At 33.8% G+C, this 17,938-nt stretch overlaps 3 protein-coding genes across 5 annotated transcripts; 2 read left to right on the plus strand and 1 right to left on the minus strand.

Moving 5' to 3' along the window:
* The first annotated feature begins 225 nt into the window (after positions 1-225).
* On the plus strand, positions 226-3,113 carry LOC107412106 (superoxide dismutase [Cu-Zn]). Of its 3 annotated transcripts, none has more exons than XM_048468549.2 (8): positions 226-378; positions 1,373-1,461; positions 1,551-1,652; positions 1,782-1,877; positions 2,111-2,142; positions 2,272-2,347; positions 2,559-2,612; positions 2,838-3,113. In XM_048468549.2, exons 2-8 carry the CDS (start codon positions 1,386-1,388, stop codon positions 2,858-2,860), a joined length of 459 nt encoding a protein of 152 aa, XP_048324506.2. In that variant the 5' UTR covers positions 226-378; positions 1,373-1,385; the 3' UTR covers positions 2,861-3,113. The 3 variants fall into 3 exon arrangements, with proteins under 3 accessions (XP_048324506.2, XP_048324508.2, XP_048324507.2); XM_048468551.2 differs by having other exon boundaries at positions 308-378; positions 1,382-1,461; XM_048468550.2 differs by having other exon boundaries at positions 312-378; positions 1,360-1,461.
* Positions 3,114-3,738: 625 nt separating this feature from the next.
* LOC107412104 (FRIGIDA-like protein 4a) lies at positions 3,739-7,100 on the plus strand. Its single transcript, XM_016019815.4, has 3 exons — positions 3,739-4,863; positions 5,604-5,779; positions 5,880-7,100. Exons 1-3 carry the CDS (start codon positions 3,966-3,968, stop codon positions 6,813-6,815), a joined length of 2,010 nt encoding a protein of 669 aa, XP_015875301.2. The 5' UTR covers positions 3,739-3,965; the 3' UTR covers positions 6,816-7,100.
* An 845-nt stretch (positions 7,101-7,945) lies between these two features.
* LOC107412105 (sodium/hydrogen exchanger 2) lies at positions 7,946-13,534 on the minus strand. Its single transcript, XM_016019817.4, has 15 exons — positions 12,972-13,534; positions 12,167-12,504; positions 11,922-12,040; positions 11,714-11,811; positions 11,053-11,112; positions 10,930-10,976; positions 10,650-10,844; positions 10,455-10,501; positions 10,257-10,323; positions 10,022-10,122; positions 9,833-9,934; positions 9,556-9,694; positions 9,404-9,466; positions 9,057-9,140; positions 7,946-8,567 (listed from the first exon to the last, which is right to left on the minus strand). Exons 2-15 carry the CDS (start codon positions 12,338-12,340, stop codon positions 8,238-8,240), a joined length of 1,626 nt encoding a protein of 541 aa, XP_015875303.1. The 5' UTR covers positions 12,341-12,504; positions 12,972-13,534; the 3' UTR covers positions 7,946-8,237.
* Positions 13,535-17,938: the final 4,404 nt, after the last annotated feature.

Genomic DNA, 17,938 nt, shown 5'->3' on the forward strand with positions numbered 1-17,938 from the left:
TGGTTGGGTGAAAATTACGAAAAGTACTTACACAAACAAAGAAGAATAATTTAAATTTATAAATACAATGATGCATAAAAAGAAGGCTGGGCTTCAATGTTGGGCCACATCCAAGCTCGAAGGGGAGTCCAGCATCTTCAGACAAAGACCGTCAACTCAGTGCTGTTCACTCTGCTCTTAGTGTGGATTGACTATATTACCCCAACTGGGTAGGTGGAGGTAGAATCTAGAACCACAGACCCACTCGCTCTCCTCTTGAGTGAGCGTTATTTATTGTTTCTATAAAACCCTTCAAACCCACCCAGCTCCAGATTCTATTTCGCATAGCTCCAATTTTCTTTCTACTACTTCTCTCTCTGCTCTAGGGGGTGTTCTGAGGTTTTTATCATCCTTCTCTGATTTCTGATCATGAGTTTAATGTTTATTTTTATTTTTTTTCCTTTTTTTTTTTTTTTAATTTGTTATATGGGTTTTGCTTGTTTGTTCTGAATCGTCTGAGAAGTTGCTTCATTTAATTTGTATGATGATTTTCTTCATGTTTTAGCCTCATTTCTTGTTGATCTTTGAAGATCTGAATTTTTTTTGGGCATAATAAGCTTAATATTCAATTTTTTTTTTTGGTTATTTATTTGGGAATTGGGAATTTGACTGATGCTGGTCCTCAGTTTAAAGATTTTTTTAAAATACAAATTGGAAAACTCTTAAATTATTCATAGATCGCTTACAGACAGTCGAGTTTTTGGTGGCTCAAGTGTTTTTTTTTTAACATTTTAGTTTTGGTAATTTTTAGATTATCTTGTTTGGATGCTGATTGCTGAGAGCTGAGGAGAATATTGTGGTTATAGTTTTAGCTGATCATTTTTCTTATTCATCATCTGTATCCGTGCAAGTATTTAGTATGAAAATGTGATGGGAATTTAGGGAAAAACTGGAATAAAATTATGAAACCCATAAGTGAATTGGTCATATTCTTAACATGGAAAAAAAAAAAAAAAATTCCAATCAAACCAAAGCAATCTAAATGGTTTGAGCATAATTGTGTATGTGTATATTATATATACACGTGCAGCACACCTGCCTGTATGCATACCTACTAAGTGTTGCTTATACTATATCTGACATGATTTTTGGTCCAACTGTTGCAGTTTATTGATATTGGTTAAGCAAGTTCGTTGCTTATACTATATTTGACATGATGTTTGTGCAAACTGTTGTAGTTTGGTTCATATTGGTTAAACAAGTCCGTTGCTTATACTATAATTGACATGATGTTTGTTCGAAGAAAATCTTTGTTACTTAGCGTAGCTTGTGTTTTGGACCATATTTTTGTTAGATTTCTTATTGCAGTTTTCTAATCAGCTGTTTTGGTTAGATCACATAGAACGATGGTGAAGGCTGTTGCCGTGCTTGGCTCCAATGAGGGTGTTAGTGGAACTATATACTTCGCCCAGGAAGGAGATGGTAACGTTGAAGTTGTTTGTTTATCTACTGGATGGCTTTTGCTATTGTTCAATTTTTATTGATTATATTTGTTTGCAAACTTTTTTCAGGGCCAACTACAGTGACTGGAAATGTTTCTGGCCTGAAGCCTGGACTTCATGGTTTCCATGTCCATGCTCTCGGTGATACAACCAATGGTTGCATGTCAACTGGTATAGCCCAGGACTTGAATTGTTTTCCTCTTTTATATTCTGATGCAGTTAGGGATTAAAAAAAGTAAAGCCTCAATATGATTCCCAAATTTTCGCTTGTCATCTATCTAATTATTGATTTGTTTGTAGGACCACATTTTAATCCTGCTGGCAAAGAACATGGTGCACCTGACGATGAGAATCGTCATGCTGGTGATCTGGGAAATGTCACCGCTGGTGATGATGGTATGCAGTGTAACTAAAACATCATTTGTACTTGTTACTGATGGTTTCATGGTTTCTTTGGTTATTACCTTTTTTTTTTTTTTTTTTTTTTTCTTTAATTGTGATTTTAACTATTTGCTTCTACATTTCACGTCTATATTGGAGTTGGGTTGAAATTTCAATGAGTTATTAATACTTGTAACATACTATTTTTTTGCTACTGGTTGCATGATGTCTTTGTTTGTTTGCTTCAGGAACTGTTAGTTTCACAATTGTTGACAAGCAGGTGTGTGTTTTTCAACTTCTATTTATTTATATTTCTTATTTTCGTAGAATCTTCTTGACCCTAAATTCAATCTCTATGAATTTTCTTGTTCTGATGTATTTATATCATATTATTTGTATTTGTTTGCAGATTCCTCTCACCGGAGTACACTCCATCATTGGTCGGGCTGTTGTTGTTCATGCAGATCCAGATGATCTGGGCAAGGGTAAAATTTAAAGTTCCTTCTAGAAATCTGCCTTTTGGAGTGGTTCTATAATCTACATCCTATATATATATATATATATATATGTATATCATAAATGATCATAGAACAGTAGGATGTACCACTTTCGTATTTATGTGTTCTTTCTAATAAGTTAATAACTTTAATGTTGTTTAGTCCGTCTAATGCAATCGGCATTTCTTTTAATACCCAGGTGGACATGAGCTCAGCAAATCCACTGGAAATGCTGGTGGCAGAGTAGCTTGTGGTAAGTCGGCTCTTATTTCAGTAAAATGGATCCTTGCATTTTGATTAGTTTCCATATAACTTCTTATAATATTTTTGAGATCGACTATAGTTAATACATGGGTTGACTAATTTCAATTTTTTTGATCGATCCCTGTTTTAGTTTTAATTCAAGCCGTAATCAAATTAAAGTTTTTGCGTTAATCTACTTTAATAGGATTTTCATCTATTTTTCTGTTTTGAGCAGGTATTATTGGTCTTCAGGGCTAAAATATCTTTCTGCACCACCCTGGAAAACACATGAAGGTGGATGTAAATGTTGTTTTTGAGGTTTGAAGAGGTTTAAAACTCTTAGCTGAATGTTAGAATAAGGAGAAGAACAATATGGGTGAAATCTGGTTGAATCTGTTTTAAGTGCTCCATAATTTTATGTACTGTGTTTTTGTTGAAGACTTACTGCTTGTTTTCATAGCGGTGGTTAACTTCTTTCTAATAGTTACTTTCTTACATTTTCTGCCATAAATTAGAATATCTTCGCTCCCTCGTCTTTTTCCTTCTTTACCCCCTTCTATGTCAGAAGGAATGAATTATCAATAAAGGTAATAAAAATTGAAGAAAATATTCATCTTGCAAGTAATAAGCTGCAATAGATTTTCTACTGGAAAGGAAATTGCTACAAAGGACAAAATGGACCTATTCAATCTTCAATGTATGCTAGTTTGCTTGCAAAAGAACATATTTTTTGAAAACGCTTACAAAAGAAACATAAAACGACTATGAATTGTTGCAAAAGATAGAGAAACATTCATGCGACCCTACATATATATATATATATATACATATTTCTTATTTCGAGTTGGATCAAAGTGTGTTGAGGGGAAGATAATTTATTGTTTTAATTTATGGTCCGTCTCTTTGTTAAGAAAAAGCTAATGGATTGGAAATTGTTGATTTTATCAATCAAAAAGCTTCCTTCAAAAAAAAAAAAAAAAAAAAAGGTTCCGACAAAAGATATTATACATTTTTTTTTTTTTTTGGTTCAAAAAATATCATAATTCACTTATGCATTATGCAGTTTGCGCACCTTAATAATTAGAAGTGTTAATTCTATAATTAGAAATGGATTAATACATATGAGTAAGAAATTGACAAAAAACAAAAATTAGAATAAGAATAACAATATGTTCAAAATAAATAATAAGAATAACAATAATAATGAAACATTAATAAAAATGTTAGAGAAAAGTGCCAGGTAGGAAATAAAAAAAAAAAAAAAAAAAAAAAAAGCAGTCCCTAACTAACGCTTCCCAGCGTCCCCACTGCTCTAACCCCCAATTCCCTCACTGCAAAATTTAGGGCTCCATTGTTGGCAGCAATGTCCACCACCACCGCCGAGAGAATCTCATCAGGCCCTCAACTGTCAGACACGAACAAACAGCAAATTCGCAAGGCCTTCAACCTCATCAAGACCCACGCTTCCGCTGTTGCCAATTTTACCCTCCAATGGCAGGAACTCGAAGACCACTTCATCTTCATCAACAATTCCATCCAATCCAAGCTTCAAGAATTCCGTCGGAAAAATCAATCCCTAGATACCCAATTCACTTCCGCACAGCAATCCCAACTTAGTACCCTTGAAGAGGACGTTTTCAGTCCCACCCTCCAAGGCCATTCCAATTCCAAGGAAACCCATTCCGCTACCTCTCCCTCTGTTCCATCCCAATGCAATCCCGTGGATACCCAGATCAAAAATGAAGAATCCTTTCGGGCCGACTCGAATTTTAATGATATTCCCAGAAAGAACGGGAAGGTATTGCTGGTTTACTTGAACGGGCATCTAAAAGAGCACGAATCCATGCGTGACGGAGTCCACAATGCGCTTAAGGCTTCAGAGGACTCTGCAAAGCTAGTGCTTGAGGCAATTGAAGAAGGTTTTTGTCCAACGGAGTTGAAAACTGGAGGTGGAGATTTGGAGGTAAGCGCTACAAGGAGGAGCTGTGTGCTTTTGTTGGAAGAGTTTATGAAGGTAGCACCTTTGGTTAAACCTCGAGCGATAGAACAGGCAGCGAAACTTGCATCGTTATGGAAGGCTAATATAAAAGCGGAAGTTTGGAATTCTATTGAAGTTTGGGGATTTTTGCTGCTTTTGGGTGCTTATGCTTTGGTTGATAGATTCGATAGTGATGAGATTTTGGAACTTTTTAAGAGTGTGGTGCAGCGGAAGCAGGCTCCGGAATTGTTTAGGTCTCTGGGTTTGGCTGATAAGGCCTCTGGTGAGTTTGTGTGCTTTCAGATAACCCTTCTAACTGTCATTTTTTTATTTTTTTTATTTGAATAGTTGATCGGTTGAGAGAGTGCTAATTATGTGTCGTTATCCATTTTCATTTCTAATTTTACATAATTAAGAAAGCTTAAAATTTTCCAAAAAGATATTGGTGATTCGCACAAATGTTCTCTTTCCATGTGAGTTTTGACTCGTTTGTGCTTTATCGATATGGGAATTCTTTCAAACTAGGACCGTCCTTTATTTCATGAGGCTGTGAATTAGAAATGCTAAGCTACATGTTAATATCTTCTTTGTTTTCTAGTTATTTATGTCTTTGGTGTGGGACACAGATTGATCTTTTAGTTACAACTTTAGAAGGTGTACATAGAAGTTATGTCTTTGTTTTTAATCAAAAAGTTTATGAAAACCTGACCTCTATTGCCAATATCTTTTTCCCAGTTGGAAGTTTCTTTATACGCATCGTGTTTTTTAGTTGATCGCTGTGATGATACTAGTGATAAATACTCATTTTTTATTGTTACTTTCTTTTGCATTCCAATAATGGAACTTCTCACTGGAAATTATAATTCTTATTGCCGTCAATATATGTGCTTATTCTTCATCTCTCCTTCTGCGTGCTGGAGCTGTATATATTAAAATTGTCTAGCTTCAGAGTAGGAAATTCTCTGACTTTCTTCTTATGTTACTTAGGCAATCTGACGTAACCGAAATTTTATTTTGTGTCAGATTTTATCCAGCATCTTATTTCAGAGAAGAAACAACTTGCAGCTGTTAGATTTATCTTTGCCTTTGAAATGATTGATAAGTTTTCCCCGGTACCCCTGCTTAAAGCCCATTTAAATCACGTTAAAAAGGTTGCTAGGGTGCCCTTAAAGAAGGGGAAAAATTCTCTGAAAGCACAGGTATGTTTGCCCTTTTATTTGTATTTTTGCTTCATCTCACCTCCTTAGACTTGGATCTGACTGTCATCTTGTTTATACTTGATTCTTTGAAAATCCTCAGAATGATGCCACAAATAAAGAAATAGCCTCTCTGAAAAGTGTAATAAAGTGTATTGAAGACTACGAACTTGAATCCGAATACTCTCCTGAGAATCTAAGGGCACGCATTGATCGGCTGAGAAAGATGATAAAAGAGAGGAAAGGAATGCAAACAGCTTCTGGCTCCCAGGCTCAGGTGCAACAGCTGAGTGGAAACAAAAGAACAGCCCCTAAGGCTCAAATGAATAAGCAGAAAGGTAAAAACAAGCAGCCTCGGATGGCACCAGCTGCTGCTGTTCAACATGTTTCTGCCAGAGCAGCTGCCACAATCCACTCTCTACAGCAGCATCAAGGTGCACAGTACTTGTCTGCAGCTGGAGTAGCTGCCTCAGCAGCAGCTCCAAGTACTTCTTTTGTTGCTGCTTCGAACTTTTACTCCGTCGATGCATCTCATAATCAGCAAGACAGTCCATTCACTATTTACCAAAAAAAAGACAGTCCATTCACAGGCCATGGTGCACAGTACTCGGCTGGACGCTATAGCTTTTCACGTTCCATCCCTGATACGCATATGAGTGTAGCAGCTGGATCTTATGGTTTTGTGGGTTCCCCTCCTGTTGTCCAGCGCCCAGGATTGACTGCTGGTGGTTATGGTCTGCACAGAGAAACAGTAACTGGTCACTATACATTAGGAGGATCTGGTTCTGTTACTTCGCGTATGGATTCATCAAATGAGCAATATGGAACTAGTATAGCTGCGAGTGGGAGAAGTGGACAGTTCGGATCAGCTGGAACACTTACTGCCACGGGCATTTCTTCTAATGTGAGTCCTCGGAGTTCCCTCTCCTATTTCCATGGGGATCCTCTGAGGGTGCCAAGTTACAATAATAGGGCAGCTTTTTCTAGTAGTGGCTATGAAATGCCATCTAAGCGTCCACCTGCTATTTATCGCCTTTAGCTTAACTTTGTTACTGGTGGTTGTAATCCGTTCTTACATACTCCTTAGAGGAGCATGTCTATCATACATAAGGAGGTGGATAAAAGTATCTACTTGTTTTGCCTTGCCTTTCTGTAAATGGGTTTTCCTCTACAGTAGTTGGAGATGGGTTAAGCATTACGAATGTTTTTGTGCTGTTTGTTAATGATTACTAACATAAATAACTGATGGGATATTAATAGTTTTGAGTATGGCAATCTGCGACTTCAATTTTCACGGGTAAAGAAGTTTTGACCGTTGCATTTATTAGAGTTTTTCGTGATATTTTGTTGAATAATTTGACTATGTTTAATTTATCGTTCTATCACGTATTGAGCCTGCCCTGACAGGCTTTCTTTCAACTGCTCTAGTTGTGTTACGGACACGGAGTTAAATACACCTAATGTCCGCATTTATTGCAATGAACCCCAAAAATAAAAATAAATAAAATATTAAATATAAGAAGTAGGAATTGCCAAAAAAGCAAATTCCGAAATTAGCAAAAGTTAAAATTTAATAATTGGGACAATTGATTATGATTTCCAGCTTTAATTAGTCAATGGATTATTAAATATCTACTTTTTATTTTTCACTTGTCATTTTAGGAATTTTTATTTTTTTTTAAAAAATCTCTAAAACAATTTCCTTACCATGCGTAATTTGAACATGCACCGTGAACTTAAACCCAAAAAAAAAAAAAAAAAAAAAAAAAAAAAAAAAAAGCCTCGACCACGCTCATTTTAACAAGTGGAAAGGACGCCTGTCAGTGTCAGCCTGAAATTACGGCACAGAATTGGGCACTGCTGGTATCGGCAGACAAAGGTCATGGGATTCAACCAAAAAAAAAATCATGGGATTCAACCAAAAAAAAAAAAAACAAAGGTTCATGGGTCCCATGGGGTTCATAATGGGGTCTTTAATAAAAATCCAGAAAAAGCAGGAGGTGTCATATTTTAGCTATAGCTAAAACAATTGCTCAAGTTCAACGGAGCCACAGGCTCAAAGTACTTGCTAATTCCTTTCCTGCAAATGCTATACTACTCCGGCTTCCCAAGAGCGAAGTCTTATTGTGCAGTTTCAGTGAATAAAGAAGAGACAAAAGAGAAAGCGGATGGAAGAATAATAACAAACTAAATTAAGCTCTCGCGTCAAGGAGAAATTAAGCTCTCGCGTCAAGGAGAAAACAAACAAGTCACCCCATTTTGATGCTTGGGGCGAATGGAAAAGCTGTACACAATAAGTACTTGGCTTGCAAATGATACAATATGATACAATCCCTTCTACCCATCCCAAAAAAACTCATCGCAAATTTTGACACAGTAGATTTAAAGTCGTACATCTGTTTGAATTTTCACTGCATATACACAGCTCACAAATTATTTTACATCTTGCTAGGCTGTCTTTTCATTGCCATTGAGGTTCTCCACGTTCAGTTGGTGAGCCCGGAACAAAAGGAACAAAACCCCGGCCACCAAACACTGGACGCATGAAGGCATCATCAAACTTACGCCAATAGCGATGGACAGTATGTGTTGGAGTGGCAAGAAGGGCACGGATGCTTCCTGGCCGTGGAATATCATGGCCAACAAGATCCGTTTCAGAATCCTGTGCACTTCCAAGAAGAGGCATAGTCGCTGATTTTGGAGTAGATGGATCTGATAGGGTCATGCTGGTTGTGTGTTTTGGGTTAGGTATCAAAAACCTTATAAGAGGTTTAGTCAGCAAACCAAATACCTAAACAGAATCAAGGAGCAATGAATCATTACCACTTTCAAACAGAAACTCCACACATCACAAAATTGCAAAAGAGCTTTAATCTGACTAGCAGAACATCCATATATTAAACTAATTTTAATGGCTGTTTGAGCTCCTGTTAAGCCCACAAGTATGTAAAAGAAACATCCTAGTTGAAGAATGCAATCATGGACATAAATTCAAGCCAAATGCAACAAACGAAAGTTTCAGAAGATGACACTTCTATACAGCTTTAGTGGCAGTCACAACCAATAGTGTGTATTCCTCTTTTATTATTTCTTTTAGATGTAAATTAGATCATAGTAATTCATCCTAAATTGCAGATATAAGCGTACAGGAGGAAAAACCAATCCTACAGAAAGTTAGGATCTATGATAGTGTAACAACACAACAATGTTCATAAAGTCCGAGAGTGCAAAATCTAGACCAGGCTATTCTACAACAAAGAAATAAAGGAAGGTGTCTTACCACTGTGCTGAAAAGAACAACAGTGATCGTGCTGGTGATCATGATTGCATTAGCTCGCAATTGGGTATGCCCTGACCTTGTAAACTGCATTCAGAGAAGAAGTAAGCCATACGGAGTGCATTTCTAGAGATAGCTCTTTCAGACTTCAGTGGTTTTCAACTCACAGGTATATCTATATATATATATATATTTTCCTTTTTTGGGTAAATTTTCAACTCTCAGGTATGGTTTCAATAAAAGTAGATTATATGAGCATACTTATAGTAGCATGCCAATATTATTGTTCCCAGTAATCATTCACATAGATTCAAAGATATATCTAAATCACAACTACAATATTAACATACCTGATTGTAAGCAAGGGCTATAGACACAGCACCTCTCATGAGACCAGCCCACCATATTATCACCTAAAAAATAACAAAATTTTTTGTGTGATTTGATATACCAGTAGATGAGAAAGGAGAAAGTTATGATGTTACAGAAACAGAATGCCTACTTGCTGCCTGATACTAATTTTCTCGTGCGAATTTTTCTTAGCTAAGTTGGATAAGAAAGATAGGGGGAAAACAAATGCTGCTCTTGCAACCATAATCAAAGCTAGGAGTATTGAACTCACTGCTACTGATGTTCCAGGACTGCAAATGAAAAATCAATGTAAGACCAGCAGATAGTTTTTAGGGGCCAGCTTCACTGTAAAATGTGTCAAAAAAAGGCATATTACATTTATAACCGTAAAAGGATAAAGTATAAGAATCCTCTGCTATATGGCATACCTATCACTCACGAATCTCCACTTTTCAATATCCAAGGCATCCATACCAACATAAAGAAAGATAAAAATCTCAGCAACAAATGACAAGGTTGCAAATGCATGCCTGCAGTTATGCACACAGATGTAAACCATTAGGCAAAAAATCTGTTAACCTGTGTCATATGCATGACCAATGAATTTTTCAACATACTTGGTGGTGACTCTTGAGCTTTCAGTCACATTGTGCCAGGTATAATGAGACATGACAATCCCACAAAAGAAGACAGTGAGAATGCCACTTAAATAGAATAACTGCAAGCCAAAACAAATATGCCAGGATGATTGAAATTAGTAGTCTACACTAGCCATCAAGATCGTATCCATAAAAGAAACTAGGAAAAGGAGAAGAAAGATTTCAGGAGAATACCCAAAGTTATAAAACTTACTTCAGCAAGCATATATGAAAGATATGCCATAAGCATCATAAGAGCAACCTCCCGATCTGTAGAGTGCCTGAATTATGCAAGAACCAAGTTAAGGAAACTTTTGATTTATGGTTCGGTTTCAATATAGAAATATAGAATTTGTCATATAATGGAAAATAAGTTATTTTTATGACAAAACCAAAATTGAAAACTGCATACCTGCCAAAGTACAGCTTTTTGATAATGTAAGCACTAAGCAGCCCTGTCTGCAAGGGAAAGACATAAGTAATACCAATTAAGTTACGTAAGAAACACTACAGTTCTATATGAAAACACAGATACTCATAGACACATGTATAACTAGCCGGTATATGTGTTTTATATGCATATATATGTTGAGAGAGAGAGACTTACTATCACTCCTAGTAGGGTGCTTGCAACAAACAAGTACAAGAAGTTGCCAATAAAATGCAAAGCAATTCGGGGGTCAATGTTAGTCAGGTCAAAGCTTTGGATTGCATTGAAAAGTACTACGGATGTGGCATCATTAACAACACCCTCCCCAAAAACAAGACTATAGAGTAAAGGTGTCTCATCCTGATTAAGCACCTGCAGCATCAGACCAACCACTTTAGCTTGCAAGTGAAAGATACTATATTTGTTACAACACTACTAAAAAGTTGATATGCCATACCTGCAATGTGCATACAGAATCTGTTGCTGCAAAAATTGCACCGATAGCTGCAAAAATAGTAGATAAGAACAGTGATAAAATTGAATGATATTTATGATATTGAAATAAAGAAAGAGGCAGTACCTAAATAATCCCCTATATCCAGGGAACCGATGTCCATTTTCTTGAAAAACTGAGTAACCCCTGCATCAAGCATAACCATATACAGTCATGACAAAGACAAACAACTCTCCAGTCAATCGAAAAAAAAAAATACTCTCCTCCACCAAGTAAACAACATACTATAACCAAAATCAAACATCATGTTATCAAGAGATGAATGCAAACGAAGGATAATAACATCTAAAAGACTCAAACATGTAATTCTACTGCATTCCCCGCTTAGCCTTTCCGGATAGCAAAAAAAAGTCACCTGACCATTGAGAAGCACTATTTTCATCCTCTAAAAGAATTAATACATCACATTATGCTTTTAAAGACCAACAAGAAATTACTGAGCCAGGTGCCAGCAACAGACCAATATGACCTTATCAACTGCATTGATTGCATACAAGAACTACGAGAATAAATTAACTTATAGCAAAAGCCACAAAAACATATTTGACACCAGACAACTCGAGTAGCAAATGGAACAATTGCTCGCTGCTGACCATCAGGAAAAAGGCCGTAGTTTGATAAGACTGATGACAACAGCATCAATCTGCAGCAAATAACATTTTTTTCCCTTTGTACAACCAAATAAGCCATGGACATAACTAAGATTGTAAAAAGTATTTAGACATACCTAGTGCTATGATACTGCAGGATACCAATGTACCAATAGCACCAAACATCACGATAGTAATGAAGTTGACAAAGAACTGCTTCTTTTTCACCTGAAACCTGGCATTTATTAACAAACAAAATAAACATCACCAGGCTTAGATAAGTGAAGCACTACAATTTTATTATTAGATCAGGTGACAGCCATTATACTCAGGGAAAAAGCTTACCCTGCATTAAATATGATAGGAGGCAGCATGTATATAAAGAAGAGATCTTCACTGAAAACTAAAAGATGTGAGCTTTTCCCACCGCTAACTAGCAAAATAACAACTCCGGTGCACACACCCTGCAAACAACCACCCAGCATAAGACCAATGCAAATCAACCGAAAACAACCAAACAACATATAGTTCAAAATCTATCATTTTCTATAATTTTCTTTCTCTTTTTGCAGCAATAAAGCTATACTCACGATTACAAGTGCAGTAATCGACTCGTTCACCCATCTATTCTCCTCAAGCAGATGGCCAACCACAATACAAGCACAGAGCAGAGCCACAAAGAGGTTCATGGAGACCACTGACGCGTGATCCGAAGTAGATAGCATTTGCAATTTAGATACCGCATAGCTCAAGCCGACAGCCATTATTCCTCCTTTTTCTCCAATCCAACAATATATAACAATTTAAGCAGATTATTTGTTCAGAATACAAAGATTTCAGATTCCTTTTTTTATGGTAGAATCGTCAGAATCTAAGTCTCCGAACTGTCCATTTCAGGGAGCTTTGAATCACTTAAACCCTACAATTTCTGCATGAGATATTAACAAGCATGCATGTTAAAATACCAACAAACTTTACACGCTTTGCAAAACAAAGGTTTCTGTATCAGATGCCGCCAAAAAAAAAAAAAAAAAAACAAAAGAACCGGCAGAGAAACATAAGATTTCTGAGCACAAATTGTTGGAATACAAAACTTCGGGATAGTTTTTAAAATCAGAAAGCAGAATGTGGAGAAAAAGTAAGTTTCAAAATTAGATTAAAAATAGACTCCTATGAAATCGAAGTAAGAGCAACACAAAATATTTGTTCCTCGAGAATATGTTGGAAAGTTTAAAAAGCTTTTCGTAAATCAAACAAAAAATCGTTAAAATTTCCAAAATTTCTCTCACTTTACGAGATTTTCTCGGTTGCCAACCGAAGGAAAAAGCTTTCGCTCCCACTCTCGCCATTAAAAACATCATCCTATAGATGCAGAGACCTACACAAGCTGCTTACCAAAGCGATTCGGAGCAACATGCAACAATGAAGCATGAGAAGGTTCCCACCAATTCCTTCACAACTTTACAATCAAATATCGAAATTAAGCTTCGCGATTTGGATCAAATATCAAATTTCAGTCACACAGATAGAGGACGAGAGAAAAATAAAATAAAATTCCAACGAGAAGGAAGTTGGAAAATCAATCGCTCGCAGTGAATGAGAAACGTCCTGAGAGCTCTCGCTAATTTATTGAAAGAAACCACGCCAACTCCAGTTGAAAAGCTTAAAGAAAGAGAAAAACCAAAAACAATGAGATAGACAGAGATTCGTGTAAAACCAGGGAAAGACAAAGGAGAAAAAACAAATTGAAAAAACGAAGACCGAGAAATTTGCAGATATTTTGATTTTCAAAGAAACAGTTTTTTTCTTTTTCTTTTTTTTAAGGAGATTTAGATAGAAAACTCTGGAAAGGGAGAGAAAGAAATGTTTGAGAGAAAATGAAGGAGAGAATTTTGTAGAGAGAGAAAATTTGCCAAGTAAGAAGAGAGAGAGAGAGAGAGGCGTGCGCTTCGGGGGAAAACGGAGGGAGAGAAAGAGCACCAAGCGGAGCAGAGCGGGAATGTTTTATAAGGTACAGGCGGATACAAGTGTACTCGATTCCAATAATTGAATATTAACCGTCGACCTGTTCAATGGTAATTCTTGATCGAACATTTGACGGTTGTGGTGTGTTCTGATTGTGAAATTGGGTGCATTGGATTAAGATGCATGCAACATTGTAGGTGTTTCCCTTCTCAACCAGTCGTGTCTGCGTCAGCTTGCTGTTTTGTTTTTAATTTTGTTTGAATAAAAAAATAATTGCTGAGATTTTTTCAAAACAAAAAACAAAATTGATAATGTTTTTCATGTTGGAAAATAACTTTAGAAAACTAAAATATTTATCTATAATGTAACGTCTATCGCATCTGTTTGTTTAGCTTTCAAAGTAATAATTTAAAAACTCAATAAACTCCTAGATGGGATTGGATTATTGGAAAGATATCCTTCTAGTCCTCAGTTTCATTTAATCTGGTATTTATTTTTTGTTTTTATTTTAATTTAATTAATGTGGTCTACATTGAACTTTTTTTTTTTAATGTGAATTTCTCTTTCAAAAAAAAGGAAAAAAAAAAGAACAGTTTTAAATGCAAATTTCAACTAACCAATCATGTGATTTGTCTAACAAAAAAATCTCCGCTTTCTAAAGAAAGCCCCAAAAAAAAATGATTCGTAATTTAATGCTAATAATCTTTCCCCAAAAAAAAAAAAAAAGTTTTAATGCTAAAAAGCTTTCCTATTTATCTTAATATTCTATCGGGTACTTACCAAAACTATATTTTGTGCATTTTTAGATAATAGTAACCCAGGATAATCTCCATTAAAAAAAAAAAAAGGAAATTAAAAATGTTATTTTGTCATTTTTCTAACTAAGTCGAAGATAAATAAAATAAAATTCATTTGCCTTCTGTTTGGAGTTTTGGAATTTATTGATAGCTAAAAATTAAAACAAATTAAAATCAATACATAGTTTTATAAAAGTATCTAAATCCATTATCATATATATTTTTATATATACTTATTTATGTAGTTTTCATTTTTAGATCACATTTTTTTCGTTAAAATTAATAAGTAAAATTATATATATATATATATATGTATATGTTTTTTATCTCTTCTCTCATATATTTCATTCCAAGCACGTCCTTAATTGATTGTAATAATACAAACCTCCATCAGGAAATTTTAAAATAAAAAAAAACAAAAAAACAAAGAAAGAAAGAAAAGAAAGACTTGACATCCATAGGTATAATCATCTTGAATTACAAATTTATTTACCAAAAATTAAGAAAAAAAATATTGAATTCCAACTTAATATGTCATTAATTATATCTGTACTAAAAAAATGTCATTATATGTAAGTCTATCATCCTAAAAGTTTAACGATAATATCACTACTTTTTCATAATTCGAATGCCATGACCTTTAATATATATATATAAACATAATTTATTTTATACAATTTATTATAGATGGAAACATATCCGTGATGGAAATTTCATATAGTCTAGGTATAAAGTAAAAAGTAATCAGTTAAATATTATTTTGTACGTTTAAAAAAAAAAAAGAAAAGAAAAAGATAAAGATAAAGATATAAAGACAAAGAAGAGCTGCATCTGGATGGTTATGGATCCATTATTCATGTGCATATCAATGAAAGTCTCATGAATCCGGAACTCTTTTGAAGTTGATTAGAATCACGGAATCAGTAATAAAGTTAAACTCCTTTTTTTTCCCTTTTCAATTACCTTTTTTTTTTTAATATACTATTAAAATTTAAATTATTCCCTTTTAAAGAAAGGAAAAAACAAAACACAATCATACATGATTAGTATTAGCTAGATTTCAAAATCCAATGGGTTTACAATTCAATTTAACTTATAAATCTGACCTATCTCTATGCGATTTCATTTGGTGGTTTAGTTGTGTAAAATTTTGATTTCGATTACTGTCAATATAGATAAAGTTAAAATATTCATTATTGTTTGGGGTTTGGACATGTATAGTCGCCGTATTTGAAACTAACACATCAATTGTATTTTCTTATAGTATTTTCTAGAAATATCTTTTACATATTTATACACAACTACAAAATAATAGATTTTCTTTTTTCCCCTTTTTTGTGTCAATGCTAAGCGTAATTAATATGAATGGTTCTGGATGGTTCAATAGTAAAATATTTATTTCCATATGTAAAATGATAGAATTTACGTGTCCACACCAATTGGCCATTCTTTTAATCATATTATATATATATATATATATTCAACTAAGAAAATAATAAGTTATTGACAGCAAATTAATTTATATATTATATATTGAGAAAACATAAATAAAAATATTTAGGGTTTTCATCACGTTCTAATCGGCCATGATGGAAAACCTCAAATTTTTATTTAGATCAATAAAATATTCTTAAACGCGATTCTAATTGCTTGATCAATCTAATTCACATCTCTACTGTTTTTTAAAAATTGATAAATTACTAATTAAGTTGTACTTGTATATTTTTCAATCAATATAAAATCCACGTTCATGTGAGGTTGTATTGCACCCATGTTTCAAACAAGATCCAAAAAACATTAAAGAATCGGGAAAAAAAAAAACAAAAGCATAAAAAAGATACATATTAAAAAAAATAAATTTAAAAAGGCCAAACCATGAAGGGGTTTGAGTTCATAGTGATAGGCATCATCAATTTCATTTAGTAGGCATTTTGATTGATATTTAACATTTTACCAGCCAGATCCAGCAAAGTCCAGCACATTGAAAGCATATAATATAAATGACTTACAACAAATACAACATAGATCCTAAGGTGGTTTGAATGATATATATATATAATATGAATATTAATTCAACGTCTATATAAATTCATAGAAAATTGTTGACTATGATTTGGATGGCGTGCATCCGAACCCCATCTTTTAGTTGAGTGCATGACGCCGGAGAAACCTCCTTGATTGAACGCATAGATTTAGAAGAAGAGAACAAAATCTACATTTTGCCATATTCACCCACCAAAAGGAAAATCTAACTATTTATTTCGGATTATAAGTGATAATATAAGTTATCCCATTCCAAAGAATATTAAATAGATAAATAAATAAGATAAGGATCATATTAAATTAGATAGTTCTATCTCCAACCAAAAAAACAAAAAAAGAATAGATTGTACTATTTTATCCTGCATTTGTGATTTTATAGTTACAGAAAAAGAAAAACACTTGTTGATGTTAACTTCAAAATTGGAAAGGAAAAAAAAAAAAAGAAGAAGAAGAAGAAGAAGAAGTTATATGACTTCGTTTTCTCTGTTTTTTGGATTTTTTTTCCACACGATATATGGCTTCGATTTTAAGGACTTCAACACTGGCAATTTAATTTCTAAAATACTTTCTTAAATTTTGTAGCAAACAAGCAATAAGTCAGTAAATTTTAAATAGAAAAATAATTGCGAACACCTCTTCTTATTTAGATATTGAGGACAGAACCAAATCGATATTAGTTTCAATAAATAATTTTCTTTTGTTTTTTTCCAAATATCATTGCATGTGTGGACCTCTGAATCCGTCACATTACATTGATATTGTGGAGGTTAATGATCATACGTTCTTTTTTCACTTTTAATTTAAATCACATCATCAACTTTGTAAAAGAAAACAAAAGGTATGAGTTATGAGTTTGAAACATAACTTCTTTTATTTATTTATCTATTTTTTGGCATGAAATTTGAAACATAACTTAGGAAATCACTCCGGTCAGGCATATCCAAAGTCCAAAATCAATAAACTTCTATTAAATTTATCATTATTATTATCATATATATATATAAATGATAATCACATCGACAATATATTATGATAATAATCGTAGATGATAATTATAGATCTTAAATTTAAATTACATTAATCCAATCTTCTCTCCAAAAACTTCAAAATTCAAAAAATGAACTCTTGCATATACACAAGTGCCCTAACCCTGCAAGCTTTAAGTGTTAATATGGTTGGTTTTCAGTTTTAGTTTTAGTTTTTTATATTTCTCTAATTAATTATGCGTAATTTACTTATATAAAGTATTATTTAATAGCAGTTAGAATTTATTAAGCATCTAAATTAGAAATAAAGTTACAAAAATGAACATAACTTTAAATTTTATTATGTGTTGTTTAGTAACATTATTGATTCTTAGTTTTGGTCTTTTTTTTTTTTTTTCAATTTAATTGTTTATAATATGCTTAGGTCAAGTACTAATTGTCGATAGTTAGAATTTATTAAACATTAGAAAATTTACAACAATACACCATAAACTATATATGCTTTGATATTTTACATCCTAAATTTTTTTTGGCATTTCGCACCTTGAAATTCTTTTTTTTTTTTTTTAAT

Source organism: Ziziphus jujuba, chromosome 10 (assembly GCF_031755915.1).
Source record: "Ziziphus jujuba cultivar Dongzao chromosome 10, ASM3175591v1".
Taxonomy (NCBI): Eukaryota; Viridiplantae; Streptophyta; class Magnoliopsida; order Rosales; family Rhamnaceae; genus Ziziphus; species Ziziphus jujuba.